This window comes from Sphaeramia orbicularis, chromosome 1 (genome assembly GCF_902148855.1).
Source record: "Sphaeramia orbicularis chromosome 1, fSphaOr1.1, whole genome shotgun sequence".
Classification (NCBI taxonomy): Eukaryota; Metazoa; Chordata; class Actinopteri; order Kurtiformes; family Apogonidae; genus Sphaeramia; species Sphaeramia orbicularis.
Window position 1 is genome coordinate 17,083,174 of NC_043957.1, and position 16,711 is coordinate 17,099,884.

General features: G+C 37.5%; 1 protein-coding gene across 2 annotated transcripts in view; it reads left to right on the forward strand.

The window, feature by feature from the left end:
- Nucleotides 1-16,252, forward strand: part of pvalb7 (parvalbumin 7) — a 108,157-nt gene extending 91,905 nt beyond the window's left edge. For both annotated transcript variants that reach the window (XM_030124025.1, XM_030124105.1), the window contains exons 2-5: nucleotides 10,947-11,015; nucleotides 11,251-11,380; nucleotides 11,463-11,572; nucleotides 15,630-16,252. In XM_030124025.1, the coding sequence (XP_029979885.1) occupies nucleotides 10,947-11,015; nucleotides 11,251-11,380; nucleotides 11,463-11,572; nucleotides 15,630-15,655 (335 nt within the window). In that variant the 3' untranslated portion in view covers nucleotides 15,656-16,252. The remainder of the gene's footprint in view (nucleotides 1-10,946; nucleotides 11,016-11,250; nucleotides 11,381-11,462; nucleotides 11,573-15,629) is intronic.
- Nucleotides 16,253-16,711: the final 459 nt, after the last annotated feature.

A 16,711-nucleotide genomic window follows, 5' to 3' on the forward strand; every position in this document is an offset into this window, starting at 1 on the left:
TGTTCAGTATTAGTTGTCAGCCTTGTAAATACAAGCTGGACTGACTGTACATATCCTGACCAAGAAAAATAAAATTAATTTCAGCAAAAAAATGTCTGAAAGTCTGGGGTCACCAGAAATGTGTGATGCTGAAATGGAGGCACGCGCCAAAAAAGGTTGGGAACCACTGAGCTAAAGTCTGGAACGATCAAAGAAAAGAGATGGGAAAAAAAAATCAAATCATAATGAAGATAGTGACTTTGCTCCAGTGTGAAAATCAGAACTCAGAACATTAAAACTCTGCACCATTTGTTTCCAGTCTGAATCATTTCAACGTAACACAAAACAATGGATTAGTCAGTAGCAGAAGCTTTATTATTTGAACCAAGTTATGAACAGAAAACAGAGAAAGTAAGACAACACTTATAATCATCGCTTCATAATTCAACCTTTATTTTTTTAGGTCTTTGTCTCGTTCTGTGAGTTTTAACGGTAGAGATCTGTTTAGTGTTAGCTTAGCGCTGCAAAGTTTGTCTCATTGGTCAGTTGTTTTATTAAATTATTTATGACATACTTTGGTCTCAGACTGTTAGACCGGTTTACAGGTTTGTTCATTTCAATGATTGTTGTTTGAATTGTGTTCTGTTGTCCAAAAATTGGTTTTGTTGAGCTTGTAGCTGATTTTCTTTTAGTTACTTGGATGTATAGCAGTGGCGATTTCTCATAGACTGCAAGGGAAGCCCGGCTTCCCCTAAAATTACGAAAATTAAATGGTTAAATATGTACGGTTGTGTTGACATTTCATTGACTACAAATGTGTTAGAACACGTTCATCTCACAGATGAGTTCGTTCAGAATCAGCTTTATCACAAACCAACGGACGCGATGTTGTTCACTTCTCATACATTCCCGTTGCGCTGTTTTCTCATACATCTCTGCCAGGGCCACCTTAACCTAATGGAAGGCCCCGGGGCTGAGGGAGGTGTTGTAGGCCCCCCAGTCCCATCCTTCAAAATTACTGAGCCTCATTATAAAATATAATATCTTAGTAATCTACAACAGCGAGTAGATTGTAACCAAGATGGATGGAAGTTTGACTTCATGATAAAAATGATAAAAAAAATATTATCAACAACCATCAACTGTAGGGAAAAACATTTATTTAACAGAAGCAACAGAAACTATAAAGCCTGAGAACCCATGCACCTGCACATCGGCGTAAACTCAACCGCATGCTCTTTAATAATTCTGACTCCCGATCATGCTTTTCTCGTGCCAGTTTTCTTTTGTGGGCATCGCTCTCAAATTTCTTCTTCCCCGACATTTTGTAATTGAACGTGGCCTCTTGACACATGGGGGCGGGGCTGGGCTTATCGATTGGGATCAATAAGTAGCTTCAGACGTGCGTACAGTACGTCTAAAAAGATTGACAGGAAAACTGACAAATTACAAATCGATGTTAGTTTATATGCTTATCGAGTCCGTAAAATGATAGGCCCCTTAAGTCAGTAGGCCCCTGGGCTTCAGCCCTGGTTAGCCCGTGCATTAAGGTGGCCTTGATCTCTGCTCAGTGCATTTGTCCGTAGACACCGGGCGTCTATGAGCTTCAGTGGGACTGAGTGGAACAGTTTTTTTCATTCCCTCAAAACTGGACGGTAATTGGATAAATGCCACGATGTTGTCCCGCCCCCGGACGGCGGGCGTCTCTGGGGGTGAATGGAGCTGTGGGCGGAGCTCGGCCGGGCTGGACACCAGAATCCCACGTGCTGATTGGAGGATCGGTTGAAAGGCTGAATCCCGTTTGATTGACAGCTGTTTTCAGATCTACTCCTTCGCTGACACAGTTTAGTTTAATACCGTCACACATTCTGCTGTGAAATCAGAGAAACCACTATGAAATTACTCGTTCATTTCTTGCACTGTAAATAAAACACAGTCATTGTACTTCCTTGTTTCAATTTAACATAATTTCAGCGTTTTCTAGTTTCAGTTACATAATTTAATCATTTGTTGTTTGAGTTTAATATTGTTTTGTAGATAGTTAAATCAATCAAACTGTCGGGCTGGGTCGGAGTGAAAGGAGCATCTCTTGTTTAAAAAGGCTGAAGTCTTACACCCACAACACAATGGGCCAAGGCAATCTAAGCAGCCCAGCTCTGCTGGATACTGAGAGGACACTGGTCCAGTCCCTGGAAAAGACGCCTACTTGGTACGATAAGGTCACTGAGCATTTTTGTAATTCTTTTATTTTTTTTTTTTAATGTAAGCCGACAATGAGCTTCCCCTGTCTGAAAGACGAGCAGCCGCTACTGATGTATAGCATGTGTACATAGCCATAAGCGCCACGTATGGCAACACAATTTGTGGCACCAGGGGCAGCTAAGTTCAACTAGATCCTGTTTCCACGGTTACATGTCCTGTTTCTTGTCCGTTTCATGTTTTGTTGACCATGTGGTCAGAATCAGTGACTTCAGGTGTTTTTTTCATGCGTTTTGTCACATCGTTTTCATCTTGTTTATTAAAGGTTTTGTCCTGTTGAATACGAACTCGTATTGCACTGATGCTGAGTTTTCACACATTAAAGGTGGGGTAGGAGATCTTGGAAAAATGGTTCTAGTAAGCTATGTTTTGAAAACACACAATTCAGAAGTCCAAACCCCTTTCTTCAGACATCCCCCTGAAGCCACGCCTCCAGAGCACTGGCACGTGCAATGCTTGTTCCCGAGGGTTCAGGAGCGCTGCACAGCAACAGTTCACCCAGCTCCGGACCCGGCTCTGGGTCATGGATCCATGTGTACCTCATTGAGTCTCCTCTAACACCCCCCTGTTTGTCAGCAGAACAGCCCCAGTTCATGTTTATATTCCCTCGTGGTTTATGTTAGTGACAAAACAGTTTGCCGGTGAACTTTCCATCCTAATATAGCTAATATAGCCAAGCTCTGGCTCTATCTTCGTTTCCTGTACAAGTGCTCCAAACCCCTGAGAACACTCAATTCATGCCCGAAGAGGGGTACGTGCAGAGGGGGGAGGGGGGGAGGGACAAATGGCAGTTGAGTTTGATAGACATAACACCATTCAATCATTTCGATGGGCCGGTTAAAATGATTGGATGGTGTTTTTTCAGTCCTGTCCGTTCCACAGGTGACTATATTTTTTAATTTTTGTGTTAGAGCATTTAATTCATTGGTTGTAATTGGGGTGTGAAGGGGATTTGAAGCAATATAGTAAAAAATGCTCCAGGAAAACATGTCCTACCCCACCTTTAAATCAAACCAAAAACAGTGAACAAATAAGAATCCCTACATCAGATCAAGGTTATAATAGTTTTGGATTTTTCATTATAGTTTAGTTTTATTTAGTTTTGACTTTTTTTTTCCTCTAATTTAGTTAGTTTGAATTAGTTTATAGAGCAGGTTTGCTAGTTTTTATTAGTTTTTGTTATTTTCTAAATGCTTAGTTTTAGTTTAGTTTTAGTATTAATTTTAGTTTTGTCGTATCTTTTATCTTCTTTGTCGTCGTATTCAAATAAATCCCAGACAGGACTCTGCTGATTTCTCCCAACTTTAGTCTCCATGTGTCCAGGTAGAGTGGGGACCAGAAGACGACTCTAAACCACAAGTGACGAGAAGTGACGGACCGTTAAATATCATATGGTGCCAGCAGCTAAAATTGCTAGAGCGAAATAAATTGATTTCATATCAATCCGACATTGACAAAGACGAAAACTATGGGAATTTTATCCGTTATTTTTATAAGTTTTAGTGAGTTTTATAAGCACACAATACAGTTTCAGTTAGTTATGTTTTTTTTCTTTTAATTATAGTTTTCATTTATTTCAGTTAACGAAAATGTTTTTACAATTCTTGTTTTCATCATTTCGTTAGTTTTCGTTAATGATAATAACCTTGAATCAGACACTACACAGGGTGCTTTGTGCAGGTCTTGAAAGTCTTTAAAATTGAATTTTGAAACTCATTTTTCCAGACCTTGAAAAGTCTGGAATTTTGTGTGAAAGTCTTAATAAAGTGTGGAAAAAAAGTTTCTCTCATAGTTGAATTTCAGAGTATGCTCAAAGGCACAAAACCTTTTAAGATAAGAAATACATGAGGAAAAGAAATAAATAACTGGATATGATTTCACTAACTGGTCGATGATTCTAGTGAAACTTGTCTGTGCGATATCTTTGCACTTTTGTGATTTTTATGTTTTGAAAACATTTCTGTCAGTAAAACATAATTTACTGTGAATTATACATTCATTCATTCATACATGTATTAAAATTAACTTTTCTACTACACACAACAGGTACAACCTCAACCAAAAAAGTAGACATGCAAGTATAAAAGTACATAAAGTCAAGGTTTTGGAGAAAAAAAAAAATCAGTTTTGAAAAAGTCTGGATTTTTTATTTGCATAAAGAGCAAACACCCTGACTACAGGTGTGTTTTGTGTCCTTTACACTTTTATCATGTTACATTTGTTACGTCGTTCTCCTCTTATTTAGTTTTTTCGCATCATGGTCATCTTACATTTGATGTGTATGATCTGCATCGATGGATTCACCATGGAATGATGTTTTCTTTGATATATCGCCACATTTAGAGTGAAATTGATCATTGGGAAGCTGCAAAATGATACAAAAGAATAAGAGTTTTTAGCTCACCTGCTGATAGGCCATGAGATATTGTGAAGGCGCAGTGTCTATCGTCACCTTTGTTGTTGCCTTTGTCGTCATTGTTTTCGTCTTCGTCGTCTTCATCGTCTTTGTCATTGCCATCTTCGTCATCATTATCGTTTTCCTTGTCATCGTTGTCGTTTTTGTTGTCTTCTTCGTCGTCTTTGTTAGCAAATTCTTCCAACATCTTCTCTGATGAAACTTCTGGTCGGATTCATTTCAAATTGTTTATGTAGCCTCATTGGAACAGTGTCTACACAGTTTCTTCACAGTTTTGAAAAAAAATTATTTTTGGATTTTTTCCGAATTTTTGAAATTTTAAAAATGTGCCTTTACTTACAGGGTGGGGAAGCAAAATTTACAATGCACATTTAGTTGTTTTTTCTCAGCAGGCACTACATCAATTGTTTTGAAACCAAACATATATTGATGTCATAATCATACCTAACACTATTATCCATACCTTTTCAGAAACTTTTGCCCATATGAGTAATCAGGAAAGCAAACGTCAAAGAGTGTGAGATTTGCTGAATGCACTCGTCACACCAAAGGAGATTTCAAAAATAGTTGGAGTGTCCATAAAGACTGTTTATAATGGAAAGAAGAGAATGACTATAAGCAAAACTATTACGAGAAAGTCTGGAAGATACTATTAAAGAAGAATGGGAGAAGTTGTCACCCCAATATTTGAGGAGCACTTGCGCAAGTTTCAGGAAGCGTGTGAAGGCAGTTATTAAGAAAGAAGGAGGACACATAGAATAAAAACATTTTCTATTATGTCAATTTTCTTGTGGCAAATAAATTCTCATGACTTTCAATAAACTAATTGGTCATACACTGTCTTTCAATCCCTGCCTCAAAATATTGTAAATTTTGCTTCCCCACCCTGTATAATGGTGCATATTTTGATGATTTATAACATGAAAATGGTTAGAGGTATCAATATACAGTAGTTACTATTGATCACTGATAGGAAGTCATATATGGACTTTCATTTAATTAGTTGAGTTCTCCTCCAGTGAAATTACCACCCACTTCTATTTGCAGATCAATCTCCTGCATCCAGACCACAGGACTCTAACATATTGGCAGAACCTGACAACCTCACAAATTCAACTTGTTATTGATTCTTGATTGAGAATTCCGGTGAGACTAAGAGGAAAAATAAATACTTCCCTCCTCTGTGCTTCAGTAACACATTAACAACAACACAGAGTAAATACAACCTCTTTGTGTTTTATATAAACCCAGAGACCTGACCTCAGACATCGGACGCTACTGACGTTGAGTCTATTTGCAAGACAGTATTTCATAGTTTGCACTTCTCAAGACATCTGAAAAACCACAAATAGACGCTCACTAATTGGCTTTTGCTGCCAAAAAAGTCCGAACAGGTGGAGTGAAAGTTGAGAATGGAAAGAAAGGCAAAGGATGACAACACACTGTTCGCCGTCTTTATGAGCGTCGCCATCCTTCGGTTTGCACAGGGGGAGTATTTTATTGAGGTCAGGACGGTGCGACCTGCAGAGGGACTATCGAGACCAGTCCTGGGGGGCCGGGCAGCTTCATCACACACAGATCTATAACGATGTAGCAAAAGAAATAGACGTGGACACGCAAAAGCAGACACACAGGGGAGCTCGGATCTTATCTAGACACTAACAGTGAGTCAAACAGCAGCTCAGACGACTCAACACTCCAGTAAACTGCCCAAAGCAGACCTAGGCCTTCAGATCAGGTCTGACACCTGCTGACAAATACAGGGTACTGCAACTAAAGGAGGTAGGAGCTGCACTAAGTGGTCCTGCTGGTATAAACATCTGAACCAGGACGACTCAGTCGCATCTACATCTGTAATGCACTGCAGATATAAATGAAGTGAACCGTCCATCTACATGTAAATGCTGTTAAAGCTGACTTTAGAAATGTGAAAATCCATTAAATCCATTTGTTCACCTCCGAAACTCAAGCATTGATTGAGTTTTGTTGATAAAGTTATTTCTTTTTTGTAAACTGTTGTTTTTAACACAAACCTTTTTTACTTGTCAGTTTTTGTCTTTTGTTTTTAATGGAAATCAGGTTTTCGCAGCTACAAATATTAAAGTTTTCAATATTAAGTGAAATCCAGAGATAATCTGACTTTCATATGACGTTACTGCAATACTGAAATATTTCTCTAAATAGATACAGATTTTATTGATATGACCTATAAGCATTTCTGCAGAATTACATGCTGTAAGACAACAACTTGTTTTTGGGATGTGTGTTTACAATGAAACAGTTTAACAGTTACATGTATTTTTTTTTTTACTGGAGGTCTTTGTGTAAATATATGTGACCCACTGGAGTGGATTCACCCCACCTGCACTCTCCATTTCACCTCCAGTCCAACCTCCCTGTTGCTCTGAACATTTACTTTGAATATTTACTTTTTCCTGGGACCTTTTTTTTTTTTTTTTTTTACTTTTTAAAAAAATATGTATTATTGTATATGCATATATACTGTATATGTATTATGTTCCCTTTATTGAAGAAGCTTTCTAATATTCTTTAGAATAACTGTTACTCTACATGTCAGATACTTATTTGGATAGTTGTTGAAATTGGTCCAAAAGATTCAGAACTTAATGATAACACTGGAACTTGAAATATTCTATATTTGCATTGAAACAGCTCAAACCCAGGGCTGTTGGGATATGTAGTTTCTCTCTGCATCATTTAAGGCTGGGGTGTCTAAATCCGATCCTCGAGGTCCGATGTTCTGAATGTTTTAGATCAGGGGTGCCCAATCCTGGTCCTCGAGAGCTACTATTCTGCATGTTTTAGACGTTTCCCTCTTCCAACACACCTGATGGTCATTATCAGGCTTCTGCAGAGCTTGATAATAGCGTTATCATTTCAAACAGGTGTGTTGGAAGCAAGGTTATAATAGTTTTGGATTTTTAATTATAGTTTAGTTTTAATTAGTTTTGACTTTTTTTTCTCTTATTCAGTTAGTTTTAATTAGTTTTTAGAGCAGGTTTGTTAGTTTTTATTAGTTATCGTTTTTTTCTGAATGCTTAGTTTTAGTTTAGTTTAGTTTTAGTATTAGTTTTAGTTATTTCATATATTTTATCTTCCTCATCATCCTATTCAAAGAAATTAGTGAGGCGCGGATATGGGTTACCCTGAACACTTTATTTGGGGGTCGGGTTAGGGCGGCTCATGGACTGAGCAGAGACACAATGTACCGTACAATGTATAAATTCCCTATAGCAGGTTGAGGGGGGGTGCAATCCATACACAACGTCACTTACGTGAAACAATGCGAAGATGTGCAAAGCATGAGAGGAGATGCACAAAGCAGCCAGCAGTTAAACCAGATAGAACCATATATAACCAGCTAACCAGCAGTTAAAGCAGATAGAAACATATATAAACCAGCTAACCAGCAGTTAAAGCAGACAGAAACATATATAAACCAGCTAACCAGCAGTTAAAGCAGACAGAAACATATATAAACCAGCTAACCAGCAGTTAAAGCAGATAGAAACATATATAAACCAGCTAACCAGCAGTTAAAGCAGATAGAAACATATATAAACCAGCTAACCAGCAGTTAAAGCAGATAGAAACATATATAAACCACTTATAAACATATATAACCCAGTTCCTCATCAGTAAACCACACCTTAGCACATCTCTCATATCTTAATCATCTCCAGTTCCATTATTAGCTAACTTTGCTTCAGTTCAGTTTAGCTAGCTGTAGCTAGTAACATCAAACGTTTTTGAACATTCTAACAGGTTCCATACCTCTGTAATTGGATTAGTTTTCCTCCTCCTCTTTTCTCCTCTTCTAAACTGTGCAGTTCAGGGCTTGGAAGGTCTTTTCATGGTGATAAACTCTCCAGTTTTAACCTGGATGCTAGTTCAACACTGACTCTGTCCTTTAGCTCTGCTCTGTCTCTGTCACTCACGCGCACACACACGGTACGCCAAAAAAAAACAAAAAAAAAAAAACCCGACCCATGTATCACTACAGTAAACCCCAGACAGGACTGTGCTGCTGTGTCCCAGCTTTAGTCTGTATGTTCCAGGTAGAGTGGGGACCAGAAGACAACTGGAAACCACCAGTGACCAGACATGACAGACTGTGAAGTGTCGTATGGTGTCACCAGCTAAAACTGCTGGAGCCAAAGAAATGAATTTCATATCAATCCGACATTGACAAAGACGAAAACGAAGGGAATTGTATCCATAATATTTATACGTTTTAGTTAGTTTTGTAAGTTCACAAAACAGTTTCAGTTAGTTATCGTTTTTTTCTTTTAATTAGAGTTTTTATTAATTTCAGTTAACGAAAATGTTTTTTCAATTTTAGTTTTCGTCATTTCGTTCGTTTTCGTTAACGATAATAACCTTGGTTGGAAGAGGACTACATCTAAAACATGCAGGATAGTAGTTCTCAAGGACCAGGATTGGACACCCCTGTTTTAGATATTTCCCTCTTCCATTACACCTGGAAGCCATTAGATCATTATCAGGCTTCTGCAGAGCATGATGATGAGCTGATCATTGACTGAATCAGGTTTGCTGGAAGAGGGAAATATCTAAAACATGCAGGATACCGGGCTTCAAGGACCTCGTTTGGACACCTCTGATTTAAGGGAAAGTGACAACATATACACTGTTGCTCATAAAATTGGAACAAAATATGTTTAACTTTTATGAAATGATTGTGACAATCTATATTATAAAAGCCAAGTGGCCTCTGTGTGCGTCCGTGTGTGTGTGTGTGTGTGTGTGTGTGTGTGTGTGTGTGTGTGTGTGTGTCTCAGGACAAAGGTTCTAATAGTTTTGGATTTTTCATTATAGTTTAGTTTTATTTAGTTTTGACTTTTTTTTCCTCTAATTCAGTTAGTTTTAATTCGTTTTTAGAGCAGGTTTGCTAGTTTTTATTAGTTGTGTTTTTTTTCTGAATGCTTAGTTTTAGTTTTAGTATTAGTTTCAGTTTTTTCGTATAGTTTATCTTCCTCTCCATCCTATTCAAGGAAATTAGTGAGGCGGGTAACCCTGGACACTTTATTTAGGGGTGGGGTTAGGGCGGCTCATTGTCTGAGCAGAGACATAAACATATGTACAGTAGGATGTATAAATTCCCTATAACAGGTTGTGTGTGGGGGGGGGGGGGGGTAATGTAGGTGGGGGTGTGATCCATACACAACGTCACTCACGTGAAAACGCAACTGAAACTTTCCATACTTTCACCGTCGGCCTCCCGACTTCTATACCTCTCTTATAACGCTGATCTTAGAGGAAATTTTCACGTTCTATTCTTTATCAACATTGACAAAGACGAAAACGAAGGGCATTTTAACCATAATTTTTATACGTTTTAGTTACTTTTGTAAGAACACAATACAGTTTCAGTTATCATTTTTTTCTTTTAATTTGAGTTTTTATTTATTTCAGTTAACGAAAATGTTTTTCAATTTTATTTTTCATCATTTCTTTTTTTTTTTTTTTTTTGTTAACGGTAATAACCTTGCTCAGGACTTACACAAAATCCAGAAAGAGCTGACTGCTGCAGTTTGGCATACTTCTGTATTTTTGGTGAAGGAACAGACTAGCAAAAACAGCGAGTTGATAGGACCAATATTTTGGGAGATATTAGTAATTTTGGAACACAATAGCCTCACAATGATGTTGCTATACCCACAATGCTTTGGTGGTGACTGGTGGACAAATGTGGTACAGCATGCACGAATACACAACAGCATAAAAACCACATCTAGAACCCGTGGATCCACAGGGGTGAACGCGCTGGTATGATTTATTCCTGATAGATAAAGTGTAGATGTTACTCAGTATGTTATCACTTTACTTGGTCCAAGGTGATCACTGATGTGTATGAAAAGGAATGAGAAGAAGAATGTGTATGAAAACAAAATTATTCCAACTTTATGGGCAACAGTGTAGATACAACAACATCACAGTGGATTAAAAACAAGATTCCCAAATATATTCATTTACATTTGATATCAGACAATTAGAAGAAAACTGCAGGAATCAATCTCTCTGTCAGTCCTGTTTTTTTTTTTTAGTTTTTTCGTTACTTAGGTGCAATCGGAGTATTTTCTCTGCTGTTTTAGTCCTAAGTGTCGCTGCATCCACCCTTTGACACATGTACAAATATTTGTGTTTGACTTTTGTGCAGAAATGACGTTCTCTGATCCACGTTGCTGTCACATCCCGACTTTCTGAATCACTGTTTGCTCATTTTTCATTCCTCTGTCCTCTCTGTCCCCAGCTGGAAAAATGGCAATGACAGATCTGTTGAAGGCTGATGAGATCAAGAAAGCTCTTGATGCATTTTCAGGTTTGTACCCAGTTCTGATGTGGTATTCTCAACAGAAACAGACTTAAAAGACGTTAGCTTTGGGTATTCACAGATAAATCCACAAAAGTGTGAGAATGTGTCCGTCCTACTAATTTTCATGGCTGAAAATGCGTTGGAGGATTGAAAAATTCACATGTGGAATAAAAAAAATCTATCAGGTGTTTTCAGCGTTTCATTCTGTGCAGCGTTCTCTCTTTTCGTCTTTATTCTGCAGCAGAAACATTCAACCCTAAGAAGTTTTTTGAAATGGTGGGAATGAAGGCCATGTCAGCTGAAAACGTCAAGAAGGTCTTCCAGGTTCTGGACGTGGACGGTAGTGGGTTCATAGAGGAGGAGGAGCTTAAGTGAGACATTCACACACTGAATAAGGACATAAAGTCTTATAAATCACATCTCTTTTCATGACTGCATTCCACCTTTTTGCAGGTTTGTACTAAAGGGATTTTCCAAGGATGGCAGAGATCTGACTGATGCTGAGACAAAAGCATTCCTCCAAGCTGCAGACAAAGATGGAGACGGCAAGATCGGCATTGACGGTAGGGGGAGGAAAGAGTCTCGCAGCAGAATAATGAAGTGAAAACAGGAGTGTTAGAATGTAGACCACCTCTGCACAAAGAGAAGAGGAAACAGTGTTTATGGGGAAAAGAGTCTTAATAACCTTGTCATGTTTCATTAGAGAAGTTATCAGATTTGAAGAAAATATGTGACTTTAACTTAAAGCAACGCATGACTTTTATCACAATTTTTTCTTCACATTTATAAAACCCCAGTGTTAGTCTAATTATCACTAATCCATTAGTCCGCAGGTGTCAAACATGTGGCCCGGGGGCAAAATTCGGCCCGCCAAAGGGTCAAGTCCGGCCCTTGGGATGAATTTGTGAAATGCAAAAATTACACTAAGATGTCGACAATCATATTAGTTCAGGTTCCACATTCAGACCCATTCAATCTCAGGTGGGTCATAATAACCTAGAAATACTCACAACTCCAAAAGTATCTCTTTGTAAATGTAAATGTTTTCATGTATTTACACTAAAACAAAGTATAATATTGCAAAAATATCTGAATAACCTGAACAAATATAAACAACCTGAAATGTCTTAAGAGAAGTAAGTGCAATTTTAATAATATTCCATCTGTTATTAAATGTTTTGTGTATTTGTAGATCCACTGTGGTCTGTAAGTTATAATGTATATGTGTAAATGATAAACTGAAGCATAATGTTGTTAAAATTACACATTTTTTTCAGTTTCTTCGTATTATTCACATTGTTTGAGAGGATAGCTGGTAGATGCAAACATCTTCATAATGTAATTTTACTTTTTTCACTCTAAAACATTGAGAAAAGTTTACAGTTGACAGTATATATATATTATCATATTGGTTCGGCTCGCTACAGATCAAATTTAGATGAAAGTGGCCCCTGAACTAAAATGAGTTTGACACCCCTGCAGTAGTCTTTCCGTGCTCCACCTGAATCACTTCCCTCACGGGGCACAGCTTCAAAGATGACTCCATCAGAAGCAGTTTGTTTGTTTACATACCAAACCGATACGTCACCTGGGCCTTTTTGGAAATTTTATCGCAAAGTGCATTGTGGGAATGGGAATTTCACACAGCAGCAGGAGCAGCAACAGCAACAGCAACAACAAGCATGGAGACAATGTAGACTCCTATTTTTGGGGGCATTTCATGTTTGATGCGGTTCTTGTGTCAGCATGGTGTTATCCTCTAACCCAGTGTTTTTCAACCTTGGGGTCGAAACCCCATGTGGAGTTGCCTGAAATTTGTAGTAATTGATTAAAAAAAAAAATACTAATAAAAAATATTTGGTGAGTTGAGAGAGACAATCCCAGTACATAAAAGACATGACAAACTGAAGCTGAAACTGAAGCACTGTGGTTCTGTTTATCTTTCAAATGTTCATTGTGGTCAGTTTCAGATGCTGCAGCTCTTTCATAATTCATAGTTTGAGTTCTTGTTTGTTCAGTATTAATTGTCAGCCTTGTAAATCCAAGCTGGACTGACTGTACATATCCTGACCAAGGAAAATAAAATTCTCACTTTGTGCAGTAATCTACACCTGGCTTTTCTACCTCCGTCCATAATAATATACATTATATAGACTAAATGTCATCTAAATTAACATTTATTTGTAACATAGTATATAGCAAACTACTACATGATCAACAACAAATCAATTTTAGCCAAAAAAAAAAAAAAAGTCTCTGTTTTGAATGTCTGGGGTCGCCAGAAATTTGTGATGTTAAAATGGGGTCACGACACAGAAAAGGTAGGAAACCACTGCTCTAACCCAAACCCTAAGCCTAACCCTAATACATACAGCGTAACCCCAGCCCTGGGCAAAATGCTCCAAAAAATAGGAATGCCAGAGACGACAAGCAATGAAACTGTGTCTGAAATGGAAGGAATCACTGTAAGTCAGTTGTCATCTTATAATATGGGATGTGCGATTGTGAAAAACAACACTTAGACACCAGTTTAATGGCATTTTCCGTATATATGTCCTTGTGTAGACAAAAGTTATTATCGTTAACGAAAATTAACAAAACGACGAAAACTAGAATTGTAAAAACATTTTCGTTAACTGAAATAAATAAAAACTATAATTAAAAGAAAAAAAATGATAACTAACTGAAACCGTATTGTGTGCTTACAAAACTAACTAAAACGTGTAAAAATGATGGACAAATTCCCATAGTTTTCGTCTTTGTCAATGTTGGATTGATATGAAATCGATTTATTTCCCTCAAGCAATTTTAGCTGCTGGCACCATACGACATTTAACGGTCCGTCACTTTTCGTCACTTGTGGTTTAGAGTCGTCTTCTCGTTCTCACTCTATCTGGAAATATGGAGACTAAAGTTGAAAGAAATCAGCAGAGTCCTGACTGGGATTTATTTGAATTTGACAGTGAAGAAGATCAAAGATTAAAAAAAACAAACAAACTAAAACTAAACTAAAACTAAGCATTTAGAAGAAAATGAAAACTAATAAAAACTAGCAAACCTGCTCTAAAAACTAATTAAAACTAACTGGAGAAAAAAAAAGTCAAAACTAAATTATAATAAAAAAATCCAAAACTATTAGAACCTTGGTGTAGACTTATCATACAGTCTTCGTACCATACAGGGTATGAGCGGGCCTTCACTGCTCACACACTCCTTACAGTACGTGTATGATAATCCTACACAATAACATATTCCAAAAACTGCCATGAAACTGATGTCTAAGTATTGTTTTTCACGATCACACATCCCGTATTATAAGATGACAGTTGACTTACAGTGATTCATTCCATTTCTTCTGACCCGGTACCAGACACAGGTTCATTGCTTGTTGTCTCCATGTTTGTTGCTGCTACAGCTGCGTGGGGCTCCCATTCCCACAATGCACTTTGTAACAAAATTTCCAAAAAGGCCCGAGTGACGTATCGGCTTAGTATGTAAACAAATGGACTGTTTGTGATGGAGTCATCTACGAAGTTGTTCACTGTGAGGGAAGCGATTTAGAATAACAATAGAACAATATATATAATAACAATAGATAGATAGATAGATAGATAGATAGATAGATAGATAGATAGATAGATAGATAGATAGATAGATAGATAGATAGATAGATAGATAGATAGATAGATAGATAGATAGATAGATAGATAGATAGATAGATAGATACTTTAAATTCAAGTATTCAGCAGCTTACATACAGCACAAGAAGACAAAAAACAAACAAACAGACCAAAACACAACACAACAGTGGGTTAGTACCAGGTTGACGTTAAGGTTAGTATATATACTCTAAAAGACACTTGCTAAAGAACTAAAGAACTGCCTCTAAAAGAGCTTCCTGTACAATACTGTAAATAAAGACTTCTGGTTGTATTTACACATTTCAGGGCAGTAATAGAAAGTGCATTAGCATGGAAAGACTAATGGATGAGTGATAATTAGGCTAACACTGGGGTTTTACAAATTTGAAGAGTAAATGCAGTTTGTCATCTTTTCGTGGTCATCAGATATATGACCCATTTGGACGTTCAGAGGCTCTGTAGTGAATATGGAAACACCATCATCTTCTACAGCACTGATTCACCAGTGAAACTCATAGAGTTGGATCAATGACAGTGGATGGAGACACTTGGTTTATCTTCAGATAATGATATATTTACTGAAAAAGTTACATTTTCATAAGTTTTTGTCTTTTTTTTGACATAATATTTGAATTTATTCAGATTAAAATTAGCACTGACGCTAACTCCGGCATATTTACATGTTTATACTGAAATGGAATGTATAAATGTGCTCATTAATGTGCACTGTCCCGCCTAAATAAAGATACATACAAATCTACATGGTCAGGAAATTAAATATAGAAAAAAATACCTGATTTTTAGTGAAAAAATGCAAAATACAGAGAATAATATTATATTAAATGGTGATATATCACTTAGGAAAGGTTGAGTGTAGGTGTAGGTTGAAGGACTTTTAATCATTTCTACTTATAAATAAAACTAAATAAATGATCAGGTATTGTTTTAACATGACGTCTGCTTTGTTTTTCTTTTTCAGAGTTCGAAGCCTTAGTGCATGAGTAGGGGGCAGCTTCATCTCCCTCCTTCTCCTCCTCTTCCTCTTCTTTCTCTTCCTCCCTGAATTAATGTTTTTTAACCACCACCTCCAAACTCCTCCCCTCGTCTCCTCGTCTCCACCCCAACGTGGAGTCAGACCAGGCCTGATCTCCGTAAAACTACTCCCAGGCCCGAGAGGTGACAACATGAGGACGGACGCACCGGTGTGACAGGCACAAGTGTCATTAAGAAGTTCCATTTTCTTTTTTTTTTTTATATTTATTACACCACATGCTGTATGGGTTTTATCATCTTTTCAGACTTCATCAAGATAGTTTGTGGTCTCAAACAGGTGGTACTAGTGCTGTAGATGCTGTAGATGTTCTAAAGACTTTTACCTTTTCTTTCTTTCTGTGGATTTTAGGTTGTGCATTTCTGGTTGTTTATTTCTGGATGTTTCCTCCCACTCCTCTTCCTCATTCACCTCCTTCCTCCTCTCCTTCTCCGCCCTCTCTCTCCCTGCCTCTGATCAGATGACGTAGTAAATAAAATTATCTATAAATGGACAGCTGTGAAGAGAGAACTGAGTAAGAAATGACAATAAAAAAAATGTTGAGTAAATAATGTTGCTTTACTGTTTGTTGACACAACTCATTAAACTCACAAAAACATTATACGCTCGTTTCACGATTAAAAATCAGAATACGGTTAAGACGCGACATAAAGGTTCAATGTGAGATATTTAGTGGCATCTAGTAGTGGAGTTCCATATTGCAGTCAGTTGAACACCCCTCGCCTCACCTTCCCTTTTGGTGGCACAAATGATGCAAAAGGAAGAAATCAGAATCCGTGTTTAATTTTGTCTGTTCTGGGGTTTTTAGGGGAATATTAATGTCCAATCACTGACTCCAGGATGTTCCCTGAGGGTTGGGAGACATCTCAGCGTCAAATGAGGAAATAACTGAAGAACCTTACAAACATTTACAGCCCTTGAGGCTACATTTTGTAAATCAGCATTTCAGCAAAGTTTGCCGGATGTAATTAGCTCCTAGTATTAAGTCATTGATTCAGTCATTCATTTTT